The following is a 17,102-nucleotide window of genomic DNA, read 5'->3' on the forward strand; positions in this document are numbered from 1 at the left end:
GATGACTTCAGCCTATAAATTTATTTGTCCCACCTACAACAGCCGATAAGCAGCGTTAGTGTATCATGATTCGCGAAAGCCACAGGAAATGTATTGCAATAAACTGTGCCATTAGTGCTTAAAGTATGTGGTTCACTTCTTTAAACCTCGGTGATTTTCAGGGACGCTACCTTGGCACTCGTCAAGTAGGCGGATGTTCCGAAACGGCCACTGATGACGCTGCGGGAACACATTCTTCACGGTCTGAAGAGACTTCAGTGAGTAGCTTACCATTGAAGGGTCATTGTCAAAATTAATATGTACTAAAAGACGTTATCATATCCTTTTTAGGTCACAGTTCAAATGTTGTTTCAACAATTTTCCTATTTTCCCGCGTTTCATGATGTGAGACATGCATGATGTGAGACATGCTTTCTTGTAAGGTTTTCGCTTTCATGGTTTACTTACGCCGAATTAACGCCTCGGTCCTTCAGTGGAGTAGTCCTAAGCTGAACACAGGACTATGAAGTGCATGGCGTCGGCTACCATAGATCCCTTGATACAGTGGCCTTTCGAATCGGAGCTACAGGCTTACTACCATGGGATTTCTTATCTTTCGGGCCTCATTCACTGCCCACAAGAGATGTCGCGGCGAGAGTGCTGATTGAAACATATTCGCACTTTCAACGCTAGCAGTTTGCTCTACCTGCTTCACCTATTTGGCCTATTGCACCAAGAGAACGACCTAGCGGCGTACTTGCAAGCGTACTGTCCTCACACCGATAAAAACTTAACAAGCAGTTGCCTGGGAAGCATAGAGTATTTCGAAAGTTTCCTTCACTATCAGCTGTTGCATTACACCTTAAAGCACAGCGTATAATTTTTTCGTACCCTTGGATAATACCTTAAAATCGCGCTTTAAGACGGTGAAATATACTGTAACACCGATGGGCTTTTTTTCATACCATTTGATGGATTCATCATAGATAGGTAATAAAAACAATTACTAAAGGGTTATCGGTCTTATGAGTAATTTCAACACGAACAATGCCCCATTGTTCCTCTTCGCACGAATGTGCACTGCTTGGCAAAAAATTAGACTAGCACGTTATATGTTTTCGTAAAATAGAAAAGTATTCAGTGAATCGGCAAAACCTGATGAAGTGAATTGGAATGGTGTTCTGCACTAGCGCTTACAGGGCGGGGTTTGCCTTTTTAAATCTCATTGATTTTCAGGGGCACTGCGTGGAGGTTGGTCAAGAAGCTGGCTATTCCCAAATGGCCGCAAGTGAAAGTGTGCAAACGCAGCCTTCACGGTCTGAAGAGACTCCGGTGAGTAGCTTAAGATTGAACGGTTATTGTGGAACTTCATGTCTATTGATACTCCAGATCAAAGTGTATAAGGTCATAGTTAAGAGACCGTTTCAAAAATTTTCTTTTCAGTCGTCTACAGTGATCCTAATGGAAACCATAGATTTGCTTATGTTTTATATTTCTTAAAAGGTCCCTAAACAACCCAGAGGTCGAAAATTTGTAATATAGTGACTGTTGTGTACGACTCTACGGCGGACATGCTGCCTCAAGAAATACCGAAATAAGGCCGTAAAAGCAGAGTTAGAAGCGTTTGGCAATCAAGAATGTGGTCACGGTTCGTGTACGCGAAATGTGAATATGAAATACGAGCGATGTGGCACTGCCTTTTGAACACCGAAACACGCACCACGTTTGCGCGCATGTAAGCAACACAACTAGTGAGAGCAGGCGTACGACTGGCATCAAGTGCATGGTGGCATGCTCGCAGAGTCGTAAACTCTCGGAGGTCGACAAATTCAGAGCGTTTACCCTGTTTAGTTCACCTGGAAGGCCCTTATGATGCCACAATACGCAGAAAGACACCGGAAAGGCCAGGAGTGGAGCAGGTGATTGTTTTTTTTTTCTGAAATTGTTGTGTCTTCGTGCCGCGCAGCTCAGCCACGTTCTCCAAAGACGTTCGTCACAGCATTCTGTACACGATGTCCGTGTTTATTGAAAATGATTAAAAAAATATGTGAGAGGTTTAATATGGGCCATTTATGGACGGGTAAACTTCAGCGTTATTCGTTGAATGCATTAGGAAGGAGCGAAAGTAAATGTATTCCTTAACATTTCTTCAGCCTTTGCACAAATCCTTTAACGAAGTACACTCATTTAAGCTTCTTCTTTAGAGGTAGAGCGCATTGCTATTGCAGAATTACGACATTGTTTCCCGCGATTGGTGCGCAGTCCCAAATGGCAGCCAGTGAGTGATTAATTTTCATGAAATTGCAAATTTTCGCTGCCATTGTGTCACCGGCTTGTCGAGAAACAGTAGAAATTTTGGTTCATCGGTCAATCCCCTATGGAAATAATTTTTGCTATCTGCCGGCTTTTAGTCGTATTGTATCACACGCGCTGAAAATATTAGAAACGTACTCGTATTTCGCGCTCGTGCCTACGCATTCTCACTACAACGTCTCCTGTGTAATATACAAACGATGTGTGTGGCATGGACCTTCCTGGCTCCTTGTTTTATTCAAATCTGTAGTAGCCAATTTATATTTGCATTATATTCATCGTTTAGCGTCAGACTTACACTGCATTGTACAGTTTTGGAACACAACAATATATTACTTAATAATCACCCCCGTGGAATGTGGCAGTCGACATTCCGTCTATTCGTACGCATACTAGCTATGGCACTACGGGCAGCTTATTGCACAAAGCATGTTACGTCACTAAATGGAATCGTTAGCAATGTAATTTGCTCAACGACACTAAAGAAATGTTCGTTAGCACTTAGCACAGCTCATATCGAAGAAGCAATAAAAAACCACGCCGAGGTCCCTTTCTTTCAACCTATGCAATGTTGTAGCAGGACCTCGCTATTTCCATTCACTCACGCGTACAGTAACGGATTTGAACGCCAGATTTCACCTTGGAATCCTAGTGTGAGAATGTATGGTGGTGGGATCCCGTGAATTGGTATACAAGAGGGCTTTATCGTGCATGCTCAAGCTGAAAGCAGTGATAAATCATTGCGTACAACTCAAGTAGTGCGCCAAGAATCAATCAACATGCCAAACGAATGAAGAAGTCACAACAATCACGAGTGAAACCAGTTACGACATCAGAGGACAATCTGGAAACCATGCAGAGGTGAGCTTGGAGAAGCAAAGAGATAGCTGCATACTTTATAAGATTTAATAGGTCAATGTGACACAGTAAAATGTGACACAGCAAAGAGACGACTACGCGAAGACCAGAAATGGAAGGAGCTGCAGCATGTCAGAAATCTATGATACCCAGAAAATTACTTGGCCTTTCGAAGTAGTCGTCTTTCTTGGCTGGTAGCTCTAGCGGCAGTTGTCACTTGAAAACAAGGACACTTTTGGAAAAAGCACCACGTCGCCGAGGATCGTTAGATTCCACTGCAGGCACAACTAAAAGCACGGACATTTTAGCTTTGTCACTCCACATCAATTCTTCACGTTGCACACGCCTTTGTTGTTCTACGTCAGCGCCTACCCTCGTCTTTATTGCAATAGCAATCATATGGACACTCCAGCCGCATTTCCGCCGTCGGCATTGCCATCGCCGTGATGTTCCGTATAAAGACCAGCGGCCATAACATCGTCGCCATGTACCGTATGCTCTATGTGCGATAGAAAGCGTGCTAGAGTGAGCCGGCGATCGCGGCTCAAGGAGGAGCGGCGTTCTGCACCTGCGGCTACGCGGCCACGGGGCCCTATCTTAAAAACGATCTGCCATAAGTACAGATTGTAGGTTCGCCGGGGGCTCTTAGCTTCGTGTGCGCGTTGTTCTCAGCACTTTGTTCGCGTTGAAGCCACCGGCAGCGCGAAGGTCAATTGGCTCGCTGCTGCAGCCGTGCTCTCTCACGCCCGCATCTTGACAGTGAGTGTGCGCGATAACCGAGGGAGGTGTGCTTACACTTGGGTGTGTGCATAAAACCATGCTTGTTAATTTCATAAGTGAACGAATCTTTACGAGTTTATACGGCCTGATAAAGCTACTATCCTCACTTCCTTTATCTATCTATTTCTTTTCTATCGCTATGGATATTTCTCCTTTCGGGCTAAAATGCGACCTTTTTCTCGTTATCCTCTGAACCTTGTCATATGTCTTCTTCTGCTGTCGGTCAGATTTCTCATTTTGTGTTCTAAATGAGGCCTTCTGCACAAGAGCTTAGAATTTCCTTAACTGGTGCCAAATCGTAATACTCTTTCTTTTCTTTACATGGAAAGTATGATGTTTGAGTTCGGAAAGGGCCGGCTAACCTAGTATTTTAACTTACAAAAGCAGCAAGAAAAAATTTGCATTAGAAAACATCACTAATGGAAGCCTACAAGAAAGTAACAAACTACTATTAAAGATTGTCCACGATGACCAGTCAAAACTGAGTAAAGGAAGAAACAAAAGTCTACGAGTCTACAAAGACGCAGTCATGAATGGATAATCCGAAATATTATCCCTGGCATTACCATGACTCTTGCCAGGCACCAACTGGTCGAAGCCATGATACGATTACCAATATATCATGTGTAGAATTGCAATTGTAATACTTCACTAAGGATTCAGGCAAACAAGACTGAATGTCAGTATTTCAGGAATCATAAGACGATAGGCATTAACAAGTTCAGAAAAGCAGGTTACCACATTCTCTAAAAAATAGTATAATCAGTACGTCTTATCACTGCTAACATGTGTAGCACAAACACTAAGGCTAAGAGGAAAGAACTAGAACTAAGGATAACGCACCAAACGACGGGACGACACACGATAGGCGCAACGTGAAGAGACAGGAAGATAGTGCAGTTGATTACACAGAAAACGTAGAGGTAAATATTCTAGTGAAGAGTAAGTGAATAAATTGGGTTGGCAGCCCGTTTATTGCCTAGAACTTGTGTTATATTGAAATTAGAGCACGGTTGCGTAGGAAAGTGGAGCTTATTCATAGATGGCAGTGATTTTTGTGGTCTGGTGACAATAGGAAATACTGGGCCAAACTTCGTCTGATTCTAACGGGTATAACTGCGGTTCGCTGGGCGCAGCGTTGATACTGCAGTCCACATAACCCACGCTGATTATGATGATAAACGTCTAACTAGGCACCCCACGCAAATACCTTCGTCTTTCAGTGGACTAGACGATGACTGCCATTGTAATTCGTATTATAGAGAAGAGTATGCTACAAAGCTTGCTGTTCAAATTAAAGGTTCAGTGCGCTTCCTGGAAATTGACAGGTGTACTACATACCATGAACGCAATATGTTGTGCTTTCTTTATTACTGAGATAAGAGCCCCGACAAAGAACAAACTATTGCAGGGCGATCATCATCGGAGCAGCTCCAGAAAGTCAAACCCGAGCTCACAATCTCTACAACCGCGAATCGGCAAATGGCCACAACAGCTGCAGGAAGGAGACTGGAGAGGATCTAAAACGATTCACTGCACAGGCAAAGCTCCATCAGTAAGAAAAGCACGACACCGCTCGCGTAATTCAAAGGACAAAAGCCAACAGACCCTAAGATGGAGAAAGCAGCAATGCTTCGAAAAAATCGACTACTACGCTGACGTAAGCAGTTACTACGACGAAGATAAAGGTACAGATGGAGACAATGACTACAATGACATTGAACACAACCGGTTTGCGGGTCCAGCCCAGAGGGATGGTCACGATGAAAGCTCGGTTGTTGACGGATTTCCTTCAGGCAAACACTACACTGTAAACATTTAAACTGTAACACTTAAACTGTAATGAAACACTGTAAACAATTTCAGTGCGTTGAAACTTTTGTTCAAATATTTGAATCATGCAGAAAGTCTTGAAATTATTGAAATGGACCATGAAGGGCTCTTAGGCAGAGAAAGGTTGCAATATCATCCTGTTTACAACGTCAGTGTGGCTAGTGGTATGACAGCTTACCAAACTGTATTTACCTAAGCGTTGCCATCTTCAGTTGCTACAGAACTGATTGTCGCATTCCACTATCCTATAGGCTGCTTGTAAAGAAATAAGACATGTTTATCTGCGTATCAGGTACGGACGCATGAAATCTAGCCAACACTGATAGACCAAATACTTTATTGTTGTTTTCTTGACTACACTTCAGCAGCCATCACCTATTAGGAACCCACGAGCACTGAGCTGAACACGCCTCGTATAATGTAAGGATATTTTTCTATTGGTTCCATATCTCTCGTATGCGCTATCATTCAAGACTGTCTCATCGAGGCTGCAACATATATGGAGCGTCACTCTGACCATTCATGAATTCCGAAAAGCAATGCATGGGAATGGAATAAATACACAATTTTGGTACAATAATTGACACCAGGGAGCAGAACAAAATGCCCTGCTTGGTGCCAGGGTGGTTTACGGATCAGGCACTATCTTGTCCATGTTGTGTCCATCATTTCCCGCATAAGCAAATATACTCTTCCATCACCTTCATCGAAAGCGTTAATTCGGGTTTTCCGTTTATTTTGCTATGCTGAGAAGTGACAAATCCCGACGACACGTCTTTGGTTGTCAGTGTTAGCTAACCTGTCAGTGTTACCTCCACCGATAGCATGTTTATGCAGCACTGTTCACACAAGACAGTGACGAACCACTTGGTAATACGCACCTATGCTCTCGCATTTTTTTTCTCCAGGTACTCCACGATGGCAGGAAAGAAAAGCACCTGTCGCCTGAGAGTGCCGAACCAAATGAGAAAAATGCTTCATTTGTGGAAGCTAGAAGAGATGCCTTCAGTACATCTGAGAAAATAGAAAAGCGCTTGTTTTGCTTTAGTTTCTTTAGAAAGTGGAATTTCTGACGATTTAAATCATTCAGCGAAAGCCTATATAAATGTAGCTTTTGTGATCTATATTATCAGTGGCTTGTTTATACTCAGGCACTTAGGATTCATCTTTGGTGGAGCAATTAAGAATTATTCGCCTGTTTGTTGTTGCGAGATCTTCAGGCAGATTGTCTATTATTGCTGGTTTTGGTACATGCCAATAAAAAGAACAGAACACGCTGCGATGGCGCAGCTTTCATCTTAATTGCTGTCGGTTCCTATAGAGACATTGCCAGACCTGTTGTGACTTTGCTACTGCAAGATAGGCTTCAAAGGCAGAAACATTTCTTCATAATTTCGAGGAATTCTACAGACATAGGAACAGTCACTTTTGCTCTAAGCACTTCGTCGGGCGCAATTATGTTGACTTCGGCCTTTGGCGGCCCACACGAATGTCGATGTCTGGTAGAAGGCCATCCTAAGCTGGCGTGCATCACAAATTTACCATTGTTTGAATTCTGAACCAAAACTGTTGTTTAATCGGGGGGCACGCTTCATCAGCAAGTTTTGTGAGCACCATATTGGAAAAGATTCATGAATGCGGTATTACTTGCAATTAAAAATTGGATATGCCACAGCGTAACTCTACGCAGGCTGGTTTGCCTGAAATTGCGTATTATCGCTCATATCTGTTCAGTTTGACCTGTAAGCCTAGCTAGATACTATTACGTAATGGTTTATTCAGAAAGCGGCTCAATGGATAGTTAATTCCTGAAATTTCCTTTTCATATTAGCATCTTGTATACCAATTAACACTTTCTGATGATTCCACTTTCGTCCCATAGTGATCCCACAGTAGGTCAGTGACGAGGTCGTTTTTCACTCCTGCCAATATGGCACGCCGATCTTCACTCTCGCTACTCGTAATAGTTTCCTGTAAAGCGAGACAAATTGATTATACCAATAGCTGAATGATGAATGTCATATTTGTTCTGAATCAAAATGAATATTTCAGCCGGTATTAAACCCGCAAATCAGGATTCTATGTTCTGTTCTATGCATTCTTTCTATTAGGAATAATAAACTAATCCGTTAGTCCAGGGCCGGCTTGCACGAACATTTAATAACGAAAATAATGACGAATTTAAGAACGCTTCTTTGTGCGGACTAGGAGTTGTCTAGGGATCATTTGAGAACGTGTTCCTAAATTCGTTACTATTTTCGTTATTAAATGTTCGTGTAAGCCGCCCTAGGTCTTTAAACAAGGAGATGAGATGTTATGAAATTGCTGCCAGAGGCTTCAAAAAAAAATAATTCGGTCATTGACTCTTATGTTTTCCCTTAATGCTAAACTGCTTGCTCATTATTTGAATGCATTTTGCACAACTCAAGCCAGCATTCGGGGCAGGACACGAAGGTTTCCCTTTGTTGGGGGAAACATCACCGTCGATTACGCGCAATAAAGCACGTTGTATTTTATGTTTTCTCTCTCCTCATTTCATAGTGTGTACGCTTTCTGGATACGCAATTCTGAGTGCTCAACAGCTGCCGTCAAGCTTAGCTAGAACAACCAGGACGTATTTCCAATGGCGTAACTTCAAATGCAGATAGTAAAAGCCAAACATAGAAGGGTCTGGAAGGAAGGCAAGCTAAGCTAGCATATTTTCATGGCACCCCAAACACAAATATCCGGCACCGCACTCAAGAGGCACGTACATGCGCTTAAGACGTACTTGTATAAAGTATGGCCGAGAATGTACATGTCACTGCCCTCTTCCTCACAAAGTATGTGTGTGTGCGTAACCCAGCGTCGTAATAGCTGGTGTTTTTATTGCATTTCTGGCTACACGGTTGAAGCTGTGTCCTTTAAGCCATAAGCATGGATATGCTCTTCTCTAACACAATACTAATTTTATATCTTCTTGGGCACCTAATTGCAGTGTTCTGATTGCAGCAGTCAGTTTACTGCTACATGGTGCATCAACTCGATCCAGCGGTTGGCTTAAGAAATCAGTCAGCCCGAAACTGTCTTTTACAGACATTTGCTGTGGTTTATGAGAAAGACAAGACAGGTGCCATCCCCCTTAAATATAAAAAGCTGCCGCCGCCTATTTTTATGCTCTGTACATCTGCATCCAAATGTATTTGTCACTTCCCACTGCACTATGCACAAGTACTGATGCAACACATGTCACAGTACCTGCACATCGTATTCGTGCTTAAATATTATAATCTGGTTGTATGAATGATGGAGCAGCCAGATGTAGCAGCTTGGCCTCATACGCGCAGCGTAGAAATCAATCATCTTCCTTCGCACTGAAAGGCAGAGCAGTTGCTGAATGACGACTGGAGAATTTGGAGTAAAACGTGTTGGTCATAGAGCTACCAAAGCCAAGCTTTCCTTTCGAAACCACGCCACAGTTTCGCATTTGTTGGTCGCTTGGCCGGTCGCGTTTAGTCGGTGCCTTCCATGATAGGTCAGAGGAAAGCGCCTTGTTGAATCGAGTCACAAAACACTGGCAGCAACTTCACTTGTGTTCTGTGTAGCAAGACAACAAATCAGCTTATGAAACATGCGAGTACTGCGAGCAAAAAATAGGGGAACCCGAGTGGCTGCTCTTTTTTTTCGGAATCTTAAGTAAAACATACAATCGACACCCATATTATGAACCTATAATGTCCGCTTGTAGTAAGCTCTAAAGCACACAACTCTCTTCTTGCGAGATCGCATGGTGTCCAACAGCTTACTTATTACCTTTTATTTTGTATTCGGGCTCGCAAATTTTTGGGTGGTTTAGATACTCATAGCACTGGAAGAATAGAGGCACAATACATAAAGCGGACAGAACGGGATTGGACACGAACTAATTTTGCTAACACGCAATATGTGTGTATGGTGTGGGTATGATTTGTGAGTTTATTCCTCTGAATGTCTCATGCGTAAGCATTTTATGCCTACCCAAGGAGAAAACCCGTCCGTCAGTCCATCGCGTAAGATGATTGCTTTCAAGAAAGGGCCCGCCGCAACGACCGAATTCACATTCGTGCTTCCTCTCGCTTCAGCGCGAGCTAAGCGGCGAGAACACTGCGCTCACGAAGCTATCAGCACTCGATGCGCTCAGTCCCCATCGCAAATCACTTTCATAAGGGTGGCTTGTTGGGTTAGTTGGTACATGGTTATACTAGGAGAATGACAGAAATTTTAAAAACGGAAAAAAAATTGAAAGTTAGACATAGACAAAGTAACAGGAAGGTGGCAGGGAGCTTCACGATAGGGTCCGCGTTGTCGCGCCATACGCAGACGCCGCCGGAATACGGTTGGTCACACTGGAATATGGTTCGCATCGAGAGGAGGCATTTTAATGTGCCAGGTCTACGCATTGGGTCTACCAAACATGAACACTGTTCAATTACATCACGCACTACAGCACGCATCGGCCAGGGCTCATATTGGGCGAAGCATTGTGGCACCGTCCACACGCACCATTATGTAAAATAAGTGAAAGTTGCCATACTCACCCATTCTTTGCCGTCTCAGGAAGCTGGTCTAAGTTAACATTTCGGTGTTGTGACAGCGCCACTCCTTTTTACAATTCTCTCAGGGTGTTTCTCGCAATTATACCAAACACAGCAGCATTCGACGGTGAAACAGCAGGAGATTAGTAGCGAGTGGTTATGAATCATTTAGATGACTCCCAGAGGAGATTCTTCGTGTAGTTCATTTTTTTCTTTTGATTATCCATCCCAGCATTGTTGTTGGTAGCAGCTTTCTGCGCATTATTAAAAGCAGCTGATGTTGTTCAGCGCTAGTCCGCTCCAGATTTTGTGCTTCCGTTTCTTCATGAGCTTCTAAAGATGTCAAACTACTCACACCAACTTGCCCAGCTTCTTGCCGTTACCTTCTGCGGCACCTAGACATGGGCTACCGGATGTTCCGGCTCACATAGCACGGTATCTTGACCGACAGAGTTGGGTCAGTGAGCCCAGCTTTGTACGGCGCGATAATACTAAATTCGTCAGAGACCATCTCGCAATGACGGTCTACGGTAACGCGTTAGTTAACGATTACAGCCACACGGCGTATTGCCACCATCGGAACGAGTTAAGCACGAGGCGTGTAGTGCAGCGACACTCCTATCTGGAGCTTCTTTCTTGGCGCCCTAAGTCATCTGGTGGTGTTGCCTCTGAGAGGAGCAGCGTGCATGGCGCTCGGTACGGTAGTTGCGAACGCAGCGATTGTTCTTTGCCTCGCTTGCCGCACTCTCACTGGCGCACACTCTGTGACCCACGTTAGCGAAACGTTCATTAAAGAGCAGCACAAATCCAGTGCATTCACAGCGCCGTTCCCTAAAGTGTTACCTCAAAGGCGTTCCTTCAAAACACTAGTGCGTATCCAGTGCATTTGCGGTGCGGCCTCCTAATGCGTCGGGATGGGGTCCTTGAGGAAACCACGGGACGAGTTTTTGATTCCACTATGTATCGGATGAGTTTAGCGGATCTGTTTTTCGTCACTGTAGGGGTGGGCAACTCCCATTGGCACACAACTAGCTACCCAAGTTGGCGTGAAAGACATTCACTCCAGTGCAGCACAGACCTCCTGGCACATATCCGGTGTCCTGAGTTGTCATCAAAGAGGTTCACTCAAAAACAGTACAGACCGAGTTACGCATATTGAGTGCTCCGAGTCCTCGTCAAAAAGTTTTTTCTAACAGCGGTGCCTACCAAGTCCCGCATGTACAAGTACCCATGTCGGCAAGAAAGGGGTCTGTAGAAGAGCAGATACAATGTACAAATTGCTACCTACTCGGTGGTTCAGGTTGGTTTTGAACCTTCGTTGGCAATTGTGTTCACATAAGGTTTCATACAGCGTTCTTAGGGTACCTTACGCTCTTTCTAGTAGCTATGTATCTACCTATGTATATGCACAGCTATGTATAAACTTTGTTATATTGTATCTAACCGTGCTCCCGCCTACGTGGGTCACCGAGCAGTCAGTGGTCGAGCGCGTAGCCCGTCGGGCTACTTTGCTAAAGTAACAAGGCTCGAAGCCAACAGTTCGACCGTTTTCTGTCACGGAGCATATGACAATGTATGCGCACATGTGCCGCTCTTCAACGAACCTCTTTTGCGCCGACATGGGTCACTGTAGACGCGAGAATGGACGGGTACCACTGTTCGAAGAAACTCTATGACGCCTATTTGGAGTACTGGGTACTTGCCACTTGGTCTATTCTGGTCGCCAACAAAGATTTTTCAAGACAATTTGCGTCACCGGGTACGTATCAATGTTACACGTTCCCGAAGCTAGGAGCGATAGGTGTAAACTTTTTGGGGCGAAGAGACCCTCTCACGGGACGACGCACAATATAGGTAGTAGAGACACCTGGGAGACCCTGCTGCGCAGCTCGGACTCTGAGCTCCAGCTCGTCCATCTGGCTGAAGAGGCTGCTTGGACCAAAAACCACCCAGCCTTCATCTGAGGCGGCGGCACCCGCCCCCTGACCTGCGCGTCGGGGGGTGGGTAGATCATCTTATCCGTTGGACATTTCATCTAGTTCATCTAGTGCACGTTTATGCGGCTCTTCAAAGAACGTCGTTGACGCCAACTTGGGGTAACTAGGTATTTTCCACTCGCAATGTGCTGATTTTCAATGACGAAAAAGATGTATGAGACCTTTCCAACGCTGAAGGGAATCGAACCCACGTCGCAAAGGTTCCGCAAGAACAGCAACCTGACACATTAGCAGACTGCGCTAAATATGCACTGGCTGTGTATCGCTTTTCAATTGACGCTTGTCACGCCAGCTCTATAGGGAGCAGCGCCATGAATGCATTGAGTATGTACCGCTCTTCAATTAACATCTCATTAACTTGGGTCAGCTAGTATGTGCCGCTGACTACGCGGAAAGCCAGGGAACAATTCTGAGCGTTTGAAGGCACCGGCACGCCACGCTTCTCGCCTCGGAGGTCACCCGCGGACTTCTCGGCAGTACCACTAGATGGCGCAGCGTGTCCAGAAAGAAGCGCGAGAGAGGAGTCCCGTTGCTGCTCGGCGCGTTTCTCAGCTTTTCGCGCGCACCGGTGCGCCGTGCCTCTCGGAGGCAATGCGCAGGCTTCGCGGCAGCGGCGCTAGATGGCGCCAAGTTTTCTTGGGGAAGCGTGAAAGAGGAGTCCCCCTGCAGTACAGGCCACATAAATATCTCGTCTAGACGCTGGCAATACGTTGTCCCATGTACAGATTAAATGCTTATTACTGATTACGATTAAATGCATTGAGAGTTATCGTGAGATGGCTTCTGTTGCATTTTTATTCTGTGAAGGTGCCTTGATTACCGTGACGAGGACGAGCTATGTGCCTTGCATAGAAAAACAGCAAGGAGCTACTATGCGAGTTTAAAACTGCGGTTTTCTTGTTTAACTCTGTGAAGAAGCAGCTCGAACGTGGGACAACAGTTGCAGCCATACGAGGCAGCAAAGAGTAGTGCAATGCCGCGTCCTTCAACCATTGCCACGTGTTCGCACCGTTTTATCACAATAAGACTGTTCAAGTGCGGCTTACGCTTTGCCTGAACGTGGGAATCGATGGAGTTTGATGTCAGTGTTTCTTTTCCTTGTCAGAGGGAGGCTCCTGGCTCATGGTCCAGCATATGGAATTACGTCAGCTCGGTAAGTCTTTTGTGGCATCATTTCGAGGCAAAGCATATTGAATTTAAATATGCCCCCTAAACACCTCTGAGCGCGAAGGTAAAAGAGTGGTTACTCCCTCACCGTCCTCACTCTCTCTACAGACCTCTTTCCATTTGTTACGCAGTCTTCTAGAACGTCAGTGGACACTAGATAGTAACGGAAATTCATGTAAACCCACATTTCTAGCTTATCAGTTATGATGATGTGCATCCAAGCTCGAGGTTACATAATTTAATCCCTGCCGGGGCGGCCGCAATCCATAGCGGTATTATCTAATGGTGTAGGCAACTACGAGTGCAATACTTTTTGTCGTAAAGCCCATATTAGGCAGACCGGGTGCTGCATCAACGTACGTTTGAAAGGAGACGTTTTATTGACCGGCACATTCGGGTCTCATCTATCTCACCAATGTTGCACTTGTAGTTGTGTACTGCTTTTAGATACTACCGCTATCCTTATGAGACACCTATATACGTGCGATATAGCTAAGGATAGCTCAGACCACTGCATTCTGCGGTGGAGCATGGAGCCCATGGTTTCATTCCAGGCTACGATCGCATTTTCAATTGGCTGATTCCCGTATAAATTTGAAAACTTTCTTGTTCATTAATTGGGTTCACAATAACAATATGTGGTGACATTGTAGTTTATACATTTTAAGTATACGGCTTTCTCACACGCGTTATTTTCAGTAGCTAAACTCAGTTTTACGGTACGTGTGTGCTTCATGGTTAAAATTACCATTGAACAACACTGAGCTCGTCCTGCAGGCAAAACAACGTGAAGCAAAAGGTAGACAAACGGAAAACTTTTTTCATTCCGCTCACCGCGCGCAATGCAAACGTCGTCTTCCCTAGCGCTGTGGTGCCACCACACTGATATTTGTGTACCGTGCTTCCATTTTTCAGTGTCTTAACGCGTGTTAGCGGACACATGTTGTTCGCATTGTCAAAGGTAACCTGTGAAAGCTGTTCTGCTCTTTTATTCCACACAGATTGCACCGTCTTGGCTCTGTGACGACACGTCGATTCAGAGGCCACCTGAATGCCTCATGCTGGATCCTATGCTCAATTTTTGAATCCGTTCCCACCAGGCAACGCCCACAGCTGCAAGATGGTCATAGCAGGATTTCGGCCGCTCCAGTTTCCTTATTTAAACGCGCTAAACGGCTTGCAAGGTCAAGTCATGCGTATGTGGAAGTAATTTGGCGTGACAATGCCTCACGCTATACAAGAAAGAACGTTTTTTGCTTGCCCCTAAGTGCTACGAGCAGTTTTCTTCTAAGCGAAATTTGTGACGCAATATACCACATAGCAAGGCTGCAACATACCACGTAAGGTATTCTGTTTTTCGCATTAGCTTTGTTTACATAAACTCGACGCGAGCGTGTGGACTCGGAAGTCGAGCTGACCTAGCTTGACGTCCTGCGTTTACATGCATCTTGCCAAGGCTGATTGCGCAATCCAGCCAATCCCTTGCGGGCAGGTCGACCAATGTCACCTCGAAGCTTGCTCTGTTCGACTGGTTTACATGAACCTTACCAGCCGCCGACAACCCGACTAGGGTATTTTTTATAGTGTTCGTGTAAACGTAACTATTTTCCACACGCGCCTACTGACTGCGACGCTTTGCCATAGTGGACTACCGATTTTCGACGAGAGAGCGACGAACGTATAGATGAATTTTGCGTATTACAATGCCGAGGCCTCATATAAAGCAAATGTTCTTTTATTGTCACTAGGTGTGTGTATATACTAACATGTTTACTGGAGCGATAATTTCACGCCCAGAGCACAGAGTGGCTTGCTCGCTTGCTTGCGTGCTTCACATATTCGAATAAAAATACAGCGCTCAGAAAACATCCTGAGTGTTGCATCGATTGTTTTTACTGCAACCACTAGAGTAAGAGATAGAAAAGTTGAAAGTGCGCAAGCAACCTTTTAATGTTGAAAATCCTTACAAATCCCGCAATAAATCCTAATCATTTTCGCAGTGTGTCTTTCACTGCGCCCTATATGAAAACAAAGTTCTCGCAAGCACGAATGCATGACAACATACACAGACTCACTCGGCCGATATGAAACAAATGTCACAAAGATGTATGATACGAAAAAAAAGATGTCTGGAGGTTTTTTGTTCGCCAAGCTGTACTATATGGAGCTAACGCATTTTCTTTAGATCACTTGTCTCCGCATGAGGCGTCTAACATATCAGCAGATCAATAACGCAATATTTTGCGTTGTTATTGCTTTTGGACTGTATTGAGGTCAACTGACTGAGTGTCTAAACATACAATTAAGGCTCCTCGCAAAGACATATTGTTTTGTTGTTTAACTCGCACCAATGTTGTAAAATCTTCAGTGCTACTTTTGTGGCGAATAAAGTTCCTAGGGTAATGTTTTGCATGTGTTTGTGACTTTGCATTGATCTCTTCTAATTTTCCCAAATGGGCTTACCTATGACAAATCCTACATTTCTTGTAGCCGTCGATCCTACCACCCTACAGACGAGGATGGCCGAAAAGTGAGACCGACCAGCCATAGTGCTGTTCTTTTCATCATACCACTTTGGAAAGCAGTTCTCGAACTAGCTAAGGCGCCATCTACGTCTTTGTGCGTGCTCATTGAAACAAATACTCGGAGACTATGCCTCACCTAGAAGTGTCAGCGTTCTCTTCGCTTGGACCAAATCTCCTTCTCCCGTGGAAACACATACAAAAGGAAGAAATGCTTTCATTAGGCTATCGTCGGGACGATTTGAAAATGATAAGTGTTGCATTTAGGCGAAAAAGCTTATTTCTAATTTATGTCCCAAACATTTTACAAAAATGTTCTGAAAATTGGCAAGTTTCTCAAGTTCGGAAGCAAGAAGCTTAATTACCCGCAAATCAGTGTCACAAACAAACTAGCCCTCTCAAGTACCCCGTTCTATTCTGTCACTTCTAGGTGTTATGATCGCAGTTATGGTAACTGCAACCCTTAGAGCATCTCAAGCGGACAAATGTGACACACCCTTCGGGCGGTGTGCGCATGATCAGGTACATCACGTGAGTAAATCAAAAGAAAAAGTGCTGGTGACAATAATTTTCAACGCGTCTCGTGCGTTTTGCAGCGCTTTTGTTTGGACCTGTGGCACAGGCGAAATTTGTGAGGTTGATATTTTAGTCAAGCGATGTAGAAAGGTTGACGTCTAGGATCCTCATTATGCCGTCTTGTGGTGGGCTCACTTATTTTTATTGTTCTTCACAGTGTTTCAAATTACGCTTGGTTTTCCAGTGGCTCGGCTGTTCAAGTATATATATATATATATATATATATATATATATATATACATATATATATATATATATATATATATATATATATATATATATATATATATATATATATATATATATAAATATATGTATATATATTAGAGATTAAATAATTGATGTTCTGGTATATGACTTTCCAATTGAGAGGTTTCGCCCCCAGCGTGCACTTTATGTAAACGCCAGAAAACTCACTAAATGATTGAAAGTCCTCACTTCGTTCAACACCTTTATGCTTTTAAGGTTTCTCAAAATTTAAGAAATGTAGTGGAGCCAAAGTTCAATGGGCCGAGTTATTTAGT

The 17,102-nt window shown here is 44.2% G+C and overlaps 1 protein-coding gene across 12 annotated transcripts in view; it reads left to right on the forward strand.

Annotated features, from left to right (window-relative positions):
- Window positions 1-15,888, forward strand: part of LOC126544568 (uncharacterized) — a 113,384-nt gene extending 97,496 nt beyond the window's left edge. For 9 of the 12 annotated variants that reach the window (XM_055077717.2, XM_055077710.2, XM_055077713.2 and 6 more), the window contains 4 exons: window positions 162-257; window positions 1,216-1,311; window positions 5,342-5,485; window positions 6,672-8,279. In XM_055077717.2, the coding sequence (XP_054933692.1) occupies window positions 162-257; window positions 1,216-1,311; window positions 5,342-5,485; window positions 6,672-6,836 (501 nt within the window). In that variant the 3' untranslated portion in view covers window positions 6,837-8,279. Of the gene's footprint in view, window positions 1-161; window positions 258-1,215; window positions 1,312-5,341; window positions 5,486-6,671; window positions 8,280-13,418; window positions 13,467-14,481 lie in introns of those variants that run through there. The other 3 variants (XM_055077712.2, XM_055077718.2, XM_055077716.2) reach the window with 3 other exon arrangements.
- The last annotated feature ends 1,214 nt before the right edge of the window (window positions 15,889-17,102 follow it).

The sequence above is a fragment of the Dermacentor andersoni genome, chromosome 10 (assembly GCF_023375885.2).
Source record: "Dermacentor andersoni chromosome 10, qqDerAnde1_hic_scaffold, whole genome shotgun sequence".
Taxonomy (NCBI): Eukaryota; Metazoa; Arthropoda; class Arachnida; order Ixodida; family Ixodidae; genus Dermacentor; species Dermacentor andersoni.